The sequence below is a fragment of the Typopeltis vanoorti genome, chromosome 4, assembly GCF_054136105.1.
Source record: "Typopeltis vanoorti isolate ZY-2024b chromosome 4, IOZ_Tvanoo_1.0, whole genome shotgun sequence".
Taxonomy (NCBI): Eukaryota; Metazoa; Arthropoda; class Arachnida; order Uropygi; family Thelyphonidae; genus Typopeltis; species Typopeltis vanoorti.
In genome coordinates this window covers 64724387-64742394 of record NC_143552.1, presented here as the reverse complement: position 1 = coordinate 64742394, position 18008 = coordinate 64724387, and the positions used below count along the sequence as shown (strand labels likewise).

Below are 18008 nucleotides of genomic sequence, written 5' to 3'. Positions count from 1 at the left end.
ATAGTGAGTGCACCTAGTGTGAACGAACTTTTAAGGGAGAGTATGACAGCTAGTTTGGATGATTTATAACCTCTCTCAATGATTCCCTTGACTCTTTGGAGAGCTCAGATTAATAATGATAATAAAACCAGTGCCATATTCTCCATAAAAGTTATCCTTTTAAAATTCTCTTAGCAGTGGCTCATATAAAAGCAGAATAATTTATTTAAGTAGTAGCAGAATGGCTTGAGGGAATAATCACCATATATATATATATATATATATATATATATATATATATATATATATATATATATATATATATATATATATATATATATATAATTAGTATAGGTGCTAAATGTTTAGCACCTCACTCTCCAAACAGGTTTCATGCTCAAATCCCAGTATGGATATGGATATTTGTGACTCACCCTTCTCCCACACACACACATAACATCAAACTTTGTCATAGTAGTTTTTCAAATACAAACCTTCAACAACTTTTGATTTAAGGCTTGCATAATGGACATTACTGCCACAATGAGAGAAGGAAAGAGAAAAATATTCATAAAACAAGTAGATATTAACAATTTCATCAGTGGATAGTTATAGAAATTTCTTTAGATCATTTCATTCAGTCACCCTTTGGCACAGGATTCACATTATTATAATTTATAATTTCATTTTTTTTGTTTTTTTTTTTGTTTGACTTAACAGACTTTTTATTATTATTATTATTATTCAGGCCTCCATGGAGTCAAAAGACTCATTGTGGGAGGTCCTTCCTAAGAACATAAAGTCTGTTAAGACTCATCGAGGGGAGGCCCCCCCCCCTAAGAAACACAAAGTCTATCATACCACTCTTTAAACTCATTGACCGTTCTCGCTCCCACCACTCCATCAGGCAATGCATTCCACGGTTCAACCACCCTCCACGCAAAGAAATCACTCCTTACCCTTTTGCTCACAGTTTCCTTTCATAACTTCCAGGGATGGCCTCTTGTCATCACTTTTTCTTCACTTATTAACAGAATCAAGCTCAGGTACAAAACACACATTTTTTATGATATGTTCAGATCACTTTCTCATTTCATATAAATCATGACATACTAAGAAAATTGAGACTATGAAGCAATTAATACATTTACCTGATCATAAGTTTCAACTAAATTATGAAGTATATCTTCCATACCCTGAGCATCGAATTGCGTGTTTCATTTATAGTAAAAACATTTCTTTAATATGTATATATTCTGATTTCAAAGAGAGCTCAAAATTACCATCTTAGCTATAAATGGTGAAAATCTCTTGTTTCAACTACACTTATATAAATATTGATATGTGAAACATAAAAGATGAATGCTTAAATGTTAAAGTTAGATATATTGTTTAGATATTCAACACAACTAAATTCAACCAGATGTCAAAGTAGCAAAAATCAATAATAATCAATAACAATAAATAAATAAATAAATAAAAATACCTGAATGTCAGAAAATACTGCATAGCCTTTCCAAGAAAATCCAGGAAACACATTTTCATCATATCCAAACCGAACTTGTGTACCAGATGGTGTGCGTCCATCTTCTATTTCAAACTGATGTTGGTACAAAGTAGGAAAGTAGTGTGTTTGAAGGGGTTTATCACAGCGACGGCCATTTATTCGTGGTCTGCACGCACATTGACCTGACTGTTTGTCACATATTCTGTTTACTGAGCCTCCAATGTCACAACTACAATCTGCAATTATAGTCAACAAGAAATTTCTACTGAAGCAATTTTTTTTTCTGTATATTTGTCAAAACTGGACAACACTTGAATTTCTTTTTCAGTTTACCGACAGCATATCACTACTGTGTCACACCAGCTCATACAAGCATAAATAAATACAGATGATAAATACAGAGGGGGGGGAGGAGAAACATCCAGGAAATTTTTGATGCTATTTTTAAAAATTATATCGCAAACATAGTCATATTACTTTTTAAATGACGTATAGTGTGGCTTTTCATCATTAAATTGTGCTTCATTTTTTCATGCTGGATACAAGGCCTTTCTGTAGTTTTTGCTGTTTGAATTTTGTTTGCTTATGTGTTTTGATACTTCTTTGTTTCTACTTCTTCAGCTTTTTGAAAAGTTTCATCATAAAAACTGAGTCATGACTTGTATTTTTCCCAGTGGATGCATTGTGAGAATTGCTTCTTGTATGCATTAAAAAAATGTGAAAGATTTGTGGACTGTTAGAGTGAACAAAAAGAAGGAAAGCATTAATGTAAGTGAAAATTGTATTGATAGGCTAGAGAATTTAGAAATGGGAGCTAGTGGCATGACTGTAGCAGAAAAGCTTAGACAAGAACTGGTGAAAATGAAAACTGAAATGAAGCATCTGGAAGATGAGATGAAACACATAAAGAAGAGATTGGCAGATGCAAATGGGAAAGAGGAAGTTGGATAATTATATAACATTGTATAGGATAAACATTAGAGTTATGATTACTAATAAAGTACAAAAAATGTGCTTTCCCAGTGGAAAGAATTGAAGTATTGAAACAAATAACTAATGCTTTTGCATGAAAAGGGAAGAGAAAAAATTATATACACAAAGTGTGGAAGTTGATAGTACATGTGCAGATTTTAATCTGTGTGGAGTGAAGTTGAAATTAACAAGCTAGTAGACCTGACAGCATGCTGTTATAGACTGGAGAATGTAGAGAATATAGATTGTGAAATGTTTAGCAAATTGGCTGGGCATGTAAAAAAAAAGGTGATTCTGATGTGAAACTTTAATTACAGGGGAAAGGAGGGAACAAGGGGAGGAAGTTCGCTGAATCTCTGAGGAATAAATATCTTATGCAATGTGATAGTAGCAACTAGAGGCTTTATGTTTTAGATTTGGTGAAAACTTTACAAGATGTGGTTGTTCATGAGGCGTTAACATTGCTGCTGGTTAGTGAGAGTGATCATGAGGTACTTGTTTGAGAAAAGGTGAAACAAGAAAAGTTACTTCCAAAAAAGGATACATGTGGAATTAAAAAGTGGGTGATTATGGGAAGCTCTGTTGTCAACTAACTTCAATATGTTGGATAGATGAGTTGTGCAGAACAGTTGTTCACAGTGCATGGAAGTTCACAAGGTATGTTCATCTGACACAGGCAATGTATACCCACATTTCAAGAATTAGGCGAATAAATAGAGTTGGAATGAAATGGATAAACAGTGAAATCAAACAAATTGCACTGGAAAATAAAAGGTTAGGGGAGGAAATTCAAGACAGTTGGTGGGGAGGGATCAGATACAAGAAGAGTATAAACTAGGAAGGTGACAAGCATGGTAAAGAAGGAAAAGGCACAGTATGAGAGGAGATTGGCTGGTCAGGCCAATGTTAATTCATGGGAATTCTTTTGCTATATGGCAAGCAAGATGAAAATAATTATGGCAGGTAAACACTGGTGGAGGGTCATGGCAGCAGAGTGACTGTTTGCAAAGGATATAGTGGAATTATTGAATGAACACTTGATCAGCATATATCATCATCATCATTATTATTATTAACATATAACCTCCATGGAGTAAGAGATTTATTTCAGGAGGTACACACTATCACAGACATCGCTTATCAAACTGTGGCGCTAGTGTCCTTGGTAAATGTGGTGGTTGAGTTCAGCTAGTCTAGAAAACGTGTTTTTAAAGTTAAATATAGTGTGGCTTTTTCTCACAAATTGTGCTGCAATTGTGCATCGGTTAGAAGCAAGTGTCCTTCAGTGGTATTATTGTTTAGAACTGTGTTGTATATATTGTGTTTTCACTGCCGTTAGTTTCACTATATCAACGTGTAAAGATGGCGTCCAACAAGAAACGTACGTCAGCGGCGCGCAGGACTTCTACTACTACACGAAAGGCTGGCTCAGCGTTAGATTTTTCGCAATGGATGCGTTGCGGAAACTGCTACATGTATGCACCGAAAAATGTGAAGGATCTGTGGTCGGTCTGGCAAAATGAGAAGAACGAAAATGTCGACGTATGTGAGAAGTGTCGGGATAGGCTGGAGCGTTTAGGAATGGAAGCTGACATCGGGACCGTAGCGGAAGAACTTCGGCGGGAGTTTATGAAAATAAAAATGACCTCCATCTTCTTCATGAGGAAGTGGAAGTGATCGGTAAGGAGATACTGGAAGTTAAAGCTGAGTTTAATGTGTTAAACAGAGAAATTAGGACTATAGAGATTACTTTAGCTGAAGTAACTAGAACAGGATTACATATGGGTGAGTCTTTGGTGAATGATTTAGTAATAAATAGTATGGGAGTGATTGGGAGTCAACATAATAAAACCACAAGTGGCCTAGAAGAAATGAGATGTAGTGAGAGTGGGGGGGGGGTAAGTAATAGAGAGTTGAGTAATGAAGCTGGGAGAGTCATGCTGAATAGTGTAGAGAATGAGTCCATGCGTGTGGACTTGAATGAAGTTAAGAGTGGTAAAATATATGGTGATTCTATGATTAAGGGTATGGAGAGTGGTATGCATGAGGAGTGCTTGGCTGATGGGACAATAGAAAGAGTGGCTTTAGCAATAAAGAGAGGGCATGAAGCAGACAAGATGATAGTTATGGTGGGTACGAATGACCTGAGAGGTAGTATAAATCGGGTAGGAAAAGATTTAAGAACATTATTAGATATTGTGAAGAGGAAAAGTGTCAATGGGAGAATAGTGTGTGTGCTGCCTCGTTTTGACAATTACGAGTTAAGTAGACGAGCAATGATAATGAATGATATGATTGCAAGAATATGCAGAAAAAGAGGTCTGGAGTTTGTTGATGTTTGGAGTGTGTTTGAAGGAAAAAGGCAGTTGTATGCTAGAGATGGACTGCATCTTAACATGGAAGGACATAAGCGATTGAAGAAGTTATTGTTTTCTGAACAGGTTGAAGTTATTGGGCAGGGAAACTAATATTGAAAAGGTTGAGTGTAAGAGAGAGAAACTTTAGCACTGATTGTGTATCTATTGATCCTTATAGGCAGAATAAATTGCAGAAGAGAGGGGATAAAAATCGGCATAGGACTACGGTAGTTAGTGACTTATATTTCAGGTCTAAAGCCAATACAAGATCTAGAGGGAATCTGCAATTTTTGTATACCAATGCTAGAAGCATTCGAAATAAGAGAGAAGAATTTTTGGCATTAGTCAGTGAAATCTCACCAAAAGTTGTAGGCATTAGTGAAACTTGGCTGTCAGCAGAAGATGTGGTCACTGGAATTGAATGTGATGGGTACACTATTTTCAGGGAGGATAGAGAAGACAGAACAGGAGGAGGAGTACTGTTGATGATAGCTGATGTGTTGCAGCCAAAGCAAGTAGTATATCATGATGATAGACATGTGAATGAGAGTTCATTTGAGGCAGTCTGGTGCGAAATAGTGACCATGCAACCAAATATACAGTTGGATGCTGCTATAGGCCAGGGAGTACGGGGGGAGATATTGAATTCATGCATCAGCAACTTAGTGCAATGAGTGAAGGCTTAGTGATTATTATGGGGGATTTTAATTATGGTGATATCAATTGGAAGAAGGAAATATCACGTAGCAAAAAGGAAATGGAGTTCATACATCTTCTACGAGATAATTACTTGAAACAGCACGTAACTGAAGGGACACGTGGTGTGAGAGTGTTGGTCCTGGTTATTGGTTCAGAGGTCATATGCATAAGTAAGGTGTCCTCGTTACCTCCAGTTGGTGAAAGCGATCATGTGGTATTGACTTGGGAGGTTGCAAAATCTGTGGATTTTTCTATTAAGAAGGGGTATGTACGGAACTACAGGTTAGGCAATTAATTATAACAAGCTTCGGATTGAGCTTGCAGCCATCCCATGGCAGAACATATTGCAAGGGAAAGATGTTAGCAGTGCTTGGGATAAAATCAGCGGGTATCTGAGGAAAGCAATATCAGATTGTGTCCCCATGGTCAGGAGATCAAACAAGGCAGGCATTAGATGGATGAGCAGTAGTATCAAGCCTGAACTGCAAAAAAAGAAAATGTTATGGAGAATTTACAAGGAGAAAGGCGATCAGGACACCCATGAGCAGTACAAGGCTCAACCAAGGAAGGTTACCAGCATGGTAAGAAAAGCTAAATCGGATTATGAGAAGACCTTAGCCAAAGAGATCAAGGGTAATCCCAAAGAGTTCTTCCGCTATGTGGCAAGTAAGAGGAAGAACGACTTCGGAAGGATAACCTTAGTGGGTGCTGATGGTATTGAGGTGACAAAATCAGATGTAATAGTCGAGTTACTGAGTGATCACTTTTCAAAAGTCTATCACCCAAGTGAGGATATCTCTATACCTATAGCAATACCTAATGTGAGAATTGAAGCTAAAGAATCAGAGGTATTAAATATATTGCAAAACTTAAATGCAAACACTGCAGTAGGCTTAGATGGAATATCAGCTCGGGTGTTGCGTGAATGTGCAAATGAATTGTTAACCCCTCTTACCTGGATATTTAATTCAAGTTTGAACTCTGGTATGGTCCTTAGGAAGTGGAAGTTAGGCAAAGTGGTTCCTTTGCATAAGGGTGGCTCTAAAACTGCGGTATTGAATTACAGACCAATCACCATCTCAGGAGTAGTGGTAAAAGTATTGGAAAAGTTGGTTAAAGACAAAATTCAAGAATGGGTGGATCAGGATATGATACTCTATAGAGGCCAACATGGTTTTGTTAAAGGTAGATCCTGCCTTAGCAATCTATTAACTATTCATAATAGAATAACATCTGAGTTGGACAAAGGAACTGGCTACACAGTGGTACTTCTGGATTTTGCTAAGGCTTTTGACAGGATATCCCATAGAACACTGTTACGCAAATTGGAGCAGATGGGAATGGATATTAAATTGGTGATATGGATAGGAGAATGGCTCAGGGAGAGATACCATAAGGTGGTGTATGGAGGAGCTGAGTCCAGAATGAGGCAGGTGACCAGTGGTGTGCCTCGGGGCTCTGTGCTTGGGCCAATGTTGTTTAATTTGTATATAAATGATATAGGAAACGGCTTAAAGGGAGATATTCAGTTGTTTGCTGATGATGCAAAGTTGTGTAGTGCAATAAAAAATCAAGCTGATGTTGAAAGTTTGCAGGAGGATTTAAATAAGCTGGTAAAATGGGCAAAGGAAAATGGATGTCAGTTCAATGTGGAAAAGCGTAAAGTCATGCATTTTGGGATTAAAAGATTACCAGCTGTGTACTACATCGATGGAAAGGTACTCCAAGAGATTGATGAGGCTAGGGACTTAGGGGTATTGGTAGATAGGGAGATGAAGTTCAGAGGACACATTGCTAAGTTGTCCAAGATTGCACATAGGATTACTTGGTTGTTGAGGAACACACTGACATCCAGAGATAAAGAGGTTATTATTCCCCTTTATAAAGCATTGATACTTCCACATTTGGATTACTGTGCTCAGGTCTGGTCACCTGGATTCCTTGGAGATGAGGAGGCTGTGGAGAGGGTTCAGAGAAGAGTGACCAAGTTGGTGAGTGATATAAAAAATGCTCCCTACATTGATAGATTGAGAGCTTGTGGATTGCAGAGATTGGTTGATAGACGAAGAAGAGGGGATATGATAGAAACATTCAAATTACTAAAAGGTTTTTATAGGATTGATGCAGGGGAAATGTTTCAGCTGTGTGATAGTGATGGAAGAACAAGAGGTCATCTCTGGAAATTAAAGAAGGGTGTGGTTAACAAAGGTGTCAGAACAAGGTTTTTTGCCTGGAGGGTGGTGAATGAGTGGAATTCATTGCCTGACTTAGTTGTGAGCTCTTCGTCTGTAAATGAATTCAAGAAGAGATATGACAGATATTGTTTTGCTAGTTTGGGTCTCCCGCAATGAGTCTACTGACTCCATGGAGATACCCGTAATAATAATAATAATAATAATAATAAACTTATTCAGTCTGTCAACATAATACACTCAAACACTGAATTCCACTCACCAACCACTCTCCATTCAAAGAACGTGATCCTCGCACCTTTGCTCCCACCCTCATTATATACACTTTCAAGGGACAGCTGTGTGTTCTATATCCCTCTCTCATTCTATGAAACATTTCATCATCATCGAATTCTGATATATACCCTCAAGGGGTGTACAGGATGTAACAGTACTACATGAAAAATGTATAGCATTACTAAGTTCATATCTGCAATTTTCCTCCAAATCAGTCTGTTACCTATCAAGACTCAACATTATCATATTTTATATTTCTATCTTCTAAAACACTTTTTACTATATCAATCCACCTATAACTTGGTCTTCCTCTGAGTCTTTTTTCCCGCCAACTGGGAAGAGAACACTGTTTTTCTAATCTTTCCTCTCCCATTCTGTTTAAGTGACCTCACCACCTGAGATTAGCTCTTATAACACATTCCTGGATGCTGACAATGTCAAGTTCTTTCCTAATATCCCCATTTTTAATATGATATTGTCATTGTTGCCTACTATTTATGCCCCTAATTTTTCTCAGACCTCTCATATCTGCTGTCTATAGTCTTTGGTCAAGTCTCTTACTTCTGACCCAGCTCTCAGATTCATAAGTTAAAACTAGTTTGAGCACTGTCTTGTATAAGCTAATTTAGTGCTTTGAATAAGTTCTCTCTTATTCCATGTACGTTTATTCAGTTGACTTCCTACCATACCAGCTTTGTTGGTTCTGTTGTCTATTTCCATATTTAATTTACCATCTTCACTAAAAATCATGCCTAAGTAGCTGAAATATTTTACTTGTTCTATAGGTTCTGCATTCACAATACAGTTGATAATATTTTCAATGTTTCTGCCTATTTTCATTGTCTTTGTCTTGTTACTGCTGACCTTCATACCATATCTGTTACAACAGTTATTCAATTTAGTCAGAGAATCTTGCAGACTTGTAGTGGATTTATTTAGAAGTATAACATTGTCTGCATAAATCAAAGATCTGAGATTAACATCTCCAATTTTGATATCAGGTTTAATATCACTTTCCTTCATAATGTAATCCATATAGATCATGAATAACAGAGGGAATAATGTACTTCCTTATCTGACACCAGATTTAAAATAAAATCATCTTCCTGTACTTCCTTCAATTCTAACTACTGACTTACAACTCAAATAAAGACTAAGTACTGCTTGATATAATGTCCCACTGATACATATAACTGTAGTGTTTTGAATACCTTCCCTCTTGGCACCTTCTCATATGCCTTTTCCAAATCCAAAAAAATTAAATACAGATCTTTATTATTATTATTATTATTATTATTATTATTATTCAGGCCTTCATGGAGTCAAAAGACTCATCGTGGGAGGTCCTTCCTAAGAACATAAAGTCTGTCAAGACTCATCGAGGGGAGGTTCCCCCTAAAAAACACAATGTCTATCATACCACTCCTTAAACTCATTGACCGTTCTCGCCCTCACCACTCTTTCAGGCAATGCATTCCATGGCTCAACCACCCTCCATGCAAAGAAACCACTCCTCACCCACTTGCTCACAGTTTCCTTTCATAACTTCCAGGGATGGCCTCTTGTCATCACTCCTTCCCGCTGTTCAACCAAGTGAAAGAACTCCCCAGTGTCAACCCTGTAACCACCTCTCAACAGTTTAAAAGTCTCAATCATATCACCTCTCCTTCTTCTATCCACCAAACTCTGCAGTCCACATTCTCTCAGACGATTCTCATAACTATTGTTGTACAGTCCTGAGACCATCTTTGTCATCCGTCTCTGTATCTTTTTCACAGTTAATTTATCCCCTTCAAATCCTGGGGACCAAATCTGAGAACAATAATCCAAATGTGGTCTGATCAGAGACTTATACAATGGAATGATAACCCTCTTATCTCTGCAGGTTAGTGTCCTTCTCATAATTGCAGCAATCCTCTGTGTTACCTTCACCACCTTTGCAATATGATCCCTACATTTCAAGTTTCTATCAATCATCAACCACAGATCTCTTGTCTCCCCAACTTCTTCCAGTATAACTCCTCGCATAGAGTATGCAGCATCCCATCGATGTTTCCCAAACCTCAAGACCTTACATTTTCCTGCATTAAACTGACACCCGCATTCATTTGCCCATCTATCTAGCTTATTCAAATCCTCTTGCAGGACTACTACATCTGCACTATTACTAATAATCCTTCCCAGCTTCGCATCATCTGCAAACAACTGAATATCCCCTTGCAATCAATTGGCAATGTCACTGATATAAAGGTTAAACAATATAGGTCCTAGTACTGAGCGCTGTGGAACCCCACTTGTAGCCTTCTGCCTCCTTGAAACTGTTCCACCATACACAACTCTCTGATACCTATCAGACAGCCAATCCTGAATCCAGTTGACCAATCTGATATCCAGACCCATGTGTTGCAACTTAAATATCAGCTTATCATGTGGAACCCTGTCAAATGCCTTTGCTAAGTCTAAGAAAATTGCAGTATATGCCTTTCCCTCATCTAATGTTCTTGTAACTTTATTATAAAAGGCTAGCATATTGCTAAAACAAGAGCGCCCTTTCACAAATGCATGTTTACTCTCACAGATAACATTACCCTCATCTGCCAGGTGTGCTTTATACGGTCCCTCACTACTTTCTCCAAGATCTTAACAACTACTGATGACACACAGACTGGTCTATAATTAGACACTTCCAGACCGTTACCACCCTTATGCAATGGCACTATCTTACCTTCCTTCCATTCCCTGGGCACCTTTGCCGAAGCCAGACTTTCATTGAAAAGCCAGGTTAAAGGCACCATCAGTTCCCTAGCACATTCTCTCAAAATTCGTGGTGAAATACCATCCAGTCCAAAAGCTTTATTGACATCCAGAGTACTCAGTATCTGAAACACACTCTGCTCCTGTACCTCTAAACCTCAAACCAGTACTATCCCTCTAGCATTAAAACTGACTCCTCTAGGATGAACTACTCCAATAAAGTGTTCATTGAACAATTCCACAATGCCCTCTGCATCAGTCACTCTATTCCCATTTTTATCCCACAATATCATTCTTCCACAGTCATTTCCTTCTCCTACTAGCCACATAGCTAAAAAATTCCCTAGGATTTTCTTTGAATCTTACGGCCAATCAATTCCTGTTTAATATTGTTTGTCATCCACTTTACTCCAGATTGTGTCCTCTTCTTCACTCATGGTATACAACTTACCATTGCTGCTAACAAATATTCTTTCACAATTTCCCACGCACTAACCATATCCCAGCCTTCCAATTCCTCCCTCCATGAAACTTCCTGAAGTTGACGTCTAAGACTATTATAATCACCTGCATTTTAATTCCACATAAGTTCCTGTCTCTTTGATACTCCTGCATGTCTATTCATTTTCCAAGTCAAAACCATATGGTCACTCTCTCCAACTGGTGGGAGAGATGTCATCTCAGTTATTATCAACTCTCCTGATGCTATAACCAAATCTAAAACTCTTGAACCTCTTGTTCCCTCTGTTACATGTTGCCTAAGATATTTATCCCTCAAGAATTCTAGAAATTCCATTCCACTATTGCTACATGTATCTTCCTCTCTCCAATTTATACTACTGTAGGTAAAATCTCCCATAACAATCATTCTTCTTGCACTTGCCAAACTTAACTGTCTAAACATCTCCTGGTCCTCATCCTCTGTGCTCCTGGGTCTGTAGCAACACCCCACTAAATATCCTACCTTGCCTACCTCTACCTCACACTATATGCTCTCAAAATCATTTGTCTCACTTCCTTCCAAAGCCTCCACTCTTAGAGGACATAGATCATCACTTATCATGAGCAGTACCCCACCACCACGCTTTCCCCTCCTATCCTGACGAAAAATGCTATACCCAGCGACTTCTATTCCTGTTATTATATATCCCCTTCTGTCAACCATGTCTCAGTGATTCCAATAATTTTTGGCCAGGCCGATACTATCTCCGCCGCCAATTCCTCTCCCTTATTCTGGATACTCCTGGCATTAGTATAAAGCATATAAATGCCATTGTTTCTATACCCAGCATTATCCCTTCTAGACTCCACTGGGCTCAGTTTTACCTGACATCGTCTCCCTTCTCCCAAGTATCCATTCCCAAAAGAAGCCACCCCTGCTATCATCCTCCCTGGGACACACTGACTCTTTCAGAACAGCAATCTCTCCAGATGCCTACGTCCTTCCTCATTCAAATGCAAACAGTCTCTCGCATACAATTCCTCTCTTTCCTCAAACACACTCCAAGCATCCACATATATCAGTCCTCTCTTGTCACACATTCTTGCTATTATGCCATTCAATATCACTGCTCTTCCACTCAGCTCATCATTATCATACCTAGGCAACACACACACACACACTATTTTTCCTCTCTCTGTCTTCTTCCGTACAGTCTCAAGCAAAAACCTCATATCTCTCGCTGCCCGACTTACATTACCACTCAAGTCATTCGTTGCTACCATCACAATCATCTCATCGACCCTTTCACCTCTCTTAATTGCCATAGCCACCCTTTCTATTGTTCCTCCTGGCAAACACTCCTCATGCATCCTATCTTGAACACCACGGATCATTTAGTCACCATACATTATACCTCTTACCATTCCCCCTCTCCTATTGTTTCCATTCTCTCCTCTTCTTTCATTGCCATAGGTCTCTCTCTCATTCCCTCTCCTCTACTGCTATTCTCTCTTCTAGCATTCCCATACCTCTCTCTCCTACTGTTTCCATTCTCTCCACTTCTAGCACTCCCATATATCTCTCTCATTCTCTCTCTCTCTCTCCTACTGTTTCCATTTTCTTCACTTCCAGCACTTCCATATCCCTCTCTCATTCCGTCTCTCCTACTGTTTCCATCCTCTCGTCTGCTAGAATTCCTATACCTCTCTCTCATTTCTTCTCTTCTACTGTTTCCATTCTCTCCTCTTCTAGCACCCCCATACCTCTCACTCATACTCCCTAAATTCTCTCGCTCTCCTACTCTGATTCTCCTTGCATTTATCTCTTCCATTCTCCTAATCTTATCTTTCATACTTCTGATCTCATTCACAAGATATTCCACCTCCTCTTTCAGCTCGTCTATCTTCCTCTGCAGGTCAGTCACTCTCAATCTAAATTCATTCTCCCAAACAAAACCATCTCCTAAACTTTCACAGTCACTCACACTTCCACAGTATCAACTATTATTTTCTGATTCATATATATCTTTTTTTTATTCTCTCCTATCACACTACTTGTCTTCCTACATTCATTCCACAGTTCCTGGAGCAACAAAGTCGGATATCGATATTTCTAATGCACTTATTTCCTCCAACTGCCTGCATTTTGCGCATATACGCTCTCCGCTCTCTTTCACAAGCCACATATCTAATTCCCAAGACGCATACATGCCGCAAGTACTGCATGCCACAAAGTCCCTTATGATATTGCTAATAATTGAGTTCTTAAATGGCGGAGGACTTGGCGATACGCCACTTGCGACTGCTGCTGAATCCATTATCATTCCTTACTGCCGAGTAGCTAATCATTAATTATTCAATTAATAAATTCCGTTAAATAAATAGAAAAAAACGTACAAACAATTACAAGCAAAACAAAACATTTAAGTACACTAAATAAAATGAAATATAACTAAATACAGTAATGAAAACTTAGCTTTGTTTTGTCTTCCACCGTTATGCATTTGATTCCGAAGGTAAAAAAATATATTATATCGCGACAGCAACTAACGTCCAAAAAACAACCACTGAAGTACACTCGTATTCAGAGAAACGATTTAGCACTCAAAAACGTAGAAAAACAGGAAAAAAAAACGGACTATTCACCAATTAAAAATCACCCATGATTTCTCAACTATTTGTTGTAAAGTGAAAATCTGATCCTGACAGCCTCTGTTTGGCATGAATCCAGCTTGTTCTTCACCAAGCTTCTCTTCCACAATCCTTCTCAACTGTTTCTCAAATATACTTGCATATATCTTACCAGGAACACTCAGAAGAGAAATACCTCTGTAATTCTCACATTCAGTTTTATTTCTCTTTTTATATATGGGTACTATGAGAGCTCTGTGCCAATCATCCAGAATTCGTCCCTCTGTTCAGGCATTTTGAACTATGTAGTGCAGCTACTGTAAGACTTTTATACCTCCATACTTGAGCATTTCTAGTCGAATATCGTCTACTCCTGCTGCCTTTCCACCTTTCAGGCTTTTTGATGGCTTTTTTCGACTTCAAAAGTTTGGATATGTATTCCTAACTACATGCCTGTTCAGTGTTTTTATATCACTGTGCTGTCATCACTGTTTGTTTCATTTAGCAATTTTTCGAATTAATTACTCCATACTTCAAGGATATCTTTTTCTCCCATTTTCGTGTCACTTTTATCATCACTAATTCCTTTTACAGCACTCTTTCCTCCATTTCTACAACCTTCAAATCTTGCCACCTTCTTGATATTTATTTTCTATGTTCTTACTAAAGTCTTCCCATGACTTTTGTTTAGCTAGTTTTACACAGTGTTTAGCTTTCTTACATTTGTCTCTGTATTCTCTAAGAGCACAAGCTGACTTATTTGTCAGGAACTTTTGATATGCTTTCTTCTTTTCTTTTACTGCCTCTTTAACTTCATGTGTCCAGCATGGAGTTCTGATTTTTCTATCCTTACAGACAACCTCATCAAATGCCTCTCTGACTGAATGAATCAGTGTTTTCTTTAGGGCTTGACACTGAATATCCAAGGTTTGGTTACTGTTATCAAACTCTTTCATTTTTCTTGAATAATGTTTGCATTTTAGTCTATAGTTCACATCAGAGAGTTGCTCAACCTTTATTTGCTTTAAAACTTTCAGAGTTTTTTTGAAAACTTATAGCACTTCTGTGTAAAAGGCTTATGTGTTCGTCATATATGTTGTTGAATTTTGACAGTACAGGCAGCCCTCAGTTTATGCTGGTTCAATTTATGCCAATTCACAATAACGCCAGTTGCATGCACGTGCTTTCTTACTGTAGTGTGGTTGACTGAGAAACGATTCTGGCAGGCACTATAGTGTTTGAGTGTTTACTGAGCTACTACGACGTATATGTATCAAACCAAGTTTTAATGTTCAATCTACCTAATTGTTCTATTTAGTTTTTTTTACTTACATATGTATTTAAATTGATAAAGTACGTAATTACATACCATGTCTGATAATAGAAGTGCAGAAAAATTAGCAGAACTTGGTGTTAAGAAGGCACAGAAATCAATCACACTTGAAAAGCAGATGAAGATGATTCGAAGAATGGAAGAGGGGCAGACATGTGCTAATGTCTGTAGCAGTATGAACTTACCTCCATCAATTGTTACTACAATTATGAAAAATGCAGATAGAATAAAACAGTCTGTGCAACAATCTACGGCAGCACTAAATTTAAAACGTACGTTATAGCAGGGGGTAAACTTCATGAAAAAATTGAAAAATTATTATTATTATGAGTGGATGACTTGAATCAGAAAAACATTCCTCTGACGCAGGCTGTTATAACTGAGAAAGCAAAATCAATTTTTGAGGATCTTAAAAAGACAGATGGAGGCAAAGAAACATTTTTAGGAAGTAAAGGTTGGTTCATAAGATTTAAGTCACAGTGTCAAATTATGTGGTGAGGCGGCAAGTGTAGTTGTTGCGGCAGCAGCTGCTTTTCCTAAAGAATTTCGAGACTGTGTAGAACAAGGAAGTTATCCTCCTGATCTCTTTTTTAATGTTGATGAGACTAGGCTCTATCCCGCATCTTCATTCCCCGTGAAGAATGTTCTGCTCCAGGTTTTAAAGCTGCAAAAGATAAACTTATGCTTTTGTTGGGTGCAAATGTCTCCGGAACTCTGAAGCTTAAACCAATGTTGGTGTAGTATTCACAGACACCATGTGCCCTCAAGGGTCTAAAAGCCATGTTGCCAGTCTATTGGAAATGGAACGAGAAAGCTTGGGTTACACAAGATGTTTTTATAGATTGGTACACAAATTATTTTTGTCAAGGCAGTGCTTCTCTTGGATAATGCCCCTGGACATCGTCAAAACCTTGCTGAAGTAAGAACACCATTGGATGTCAAGGTTGTTTACATGCCCCCAAACACAACATTGCTTTTGCAATCAATGGATAAGGGGATTATATCAATCTTCAAAGCCTATTACCTCCGTATAACATTTATGGAAATGGTAAGAGTCTTGGACACTTCAGTAAAAAAAAAAACTATTAAGGACTATTGGCAGTCATTCGATATTTTGAAGGGCATTAACAACATCGAGGCAGCTTGGAACGACGTGTCAGCAAAGTGTTTAAAAGGAGCATGGTGAAAACCTATTCCAGCATTTAGGCACGACTTCAAGGAATTAGAGCAAGAGGAGAATGTTAGTGAAGATATTACCAAGCTCGCACAAGATGTGGGATTGGACAATATTCCAGCTGAAGATGTGACAGAAGTCTTAGAGAACCATGATAAACTGCTTTCCAATGAAGACTTAAAAGAATTAGCCAAACAATTAAGTCAACATCACATCCAAAGGAGGAGAAAGAAAATGAACAAGGTCCTCTGAGAGATATAAAAACAGCCGGTTTACAGCGTATCCTTGCAAGCATAGAGACATTGACTGATGAATTCAGCGAAATGGACCGCGATTGGGAACGGAGTGAGAACTTAAAAAGGAGTGTAATGGCACTATTCGACCTTAAACTGAACTCCTTAAAAAAAGATAAAGAAAATCAAAATGAAAAAAAATGCAGGTGATTGAAAACCAGGAACTTCAACATAGAAATATGTAATATCTTTTTGAAGTTTCATATTTTTTGTATTTAATTTTATTTTGTTTTTGTTATTAATAATTTTATTCTAATGAATATATATTATGTATTATCAAAGCTTTAAATATAATAATGTTACACATACTTCATGTGCATATTTTTTGACTGCACGGAACATAACTTTGTACCTCCAATGAAAATTGGGTTCGTTTTGTGCTGATTCAGTTTACACCCGTTTTTTCAGGAACAGAACTGAGGTGTAAACCGAGGGCTGCCTGTATATATCAGAACACAGAATTATAAGTAAATAATTATTTATTTAGAGCACAAAAACACAGTATGTCACAGTATGCAAAACTATAACAAAATGGTGTAACAAAGGGACTAGTTTAAAAAAATTGTAGCAACAACACAAAGACAAAAGTTCTAATTAGGCAAACATTTGTGAATAGTGAGGTGATATCAAAGGTCACCATTAAGTCTGAACTTTTTAAGGTATGGTGTTCTAAAATACTTTTTAGGTAGGCAAAATTATAATAATAACCAGATTATCAGTACACAATCCCACCAACACACAAAAGAATAAGGTGTGTAAATTAATGAAAAAAGTCACTTCCTGGCCTAAAGAAAAAGTAAACAAACAGAAGCCCTTCCATGTTAAAACACCCAGGATTTATAGAGCACCAAAAATTCACAACAAGGTACACCCTTATGCCCTATTGTAGATAGTATAAATAGTCCCACATACAAACTGGCTGGACATTTAGCTAAGCTACTAGCCACTCTCACAAACAATTCTCCCTCCTTTGTCAAAACTTCTGCCATTTAAAAAGTATTTTAGAACACCATACCTTAAAAAGCTTAGACTTAATGGTGAGCTTTAATATCACCTCACTGTTCACAAATGTATCACTAATTGAAACCCTTAATCTGCTTAAGTCACATTTTCCCCCTGATATATTTGAACTATTTAAATTCACAATACATGGAGGATATTTCACATGGAAAGGTAAAATATACAAACAATTAGATGGGACAGCTATGGGCTCCGCACTTTCTCCCCCCCCCCTTAGCCAATTTCTACATAGAACACCTAGAAAAACTAACTATGAACAGCAACTCTCAAACCAACACTTTGGCTACACTATATTGATGATGTGCTTGGTATTTGGCCACATGGCCCAGGCACATTGGATACATTCTTCATGCATTTAAATAGCCAACATCCACAAATTC

At 37.8% G+C, this 18008-nt stretch overlaps 1 protein-coding gene across 1 annotated transcript in view; it reads right to left on the bottom strand.

The window, feature by feature from the left end:
- Positions 1 to 18008, bottom strand: part of LanA (laminin subunit alpha) — a 1191635-nt gene that overhangs the window by 895018 nt on the left and 278609 nt on the right. Inside the window, exon 13 of the mRNA XM_090391815.1 lies at positions 1466 to 1722. Coding sequence (XP_090247941.1) covers positions 1466 to 1722 — 257 coding nt within the window. The remainder of the gene's footprint in view (positions 1 to 1465; positions 1723 to 18008) is intronic.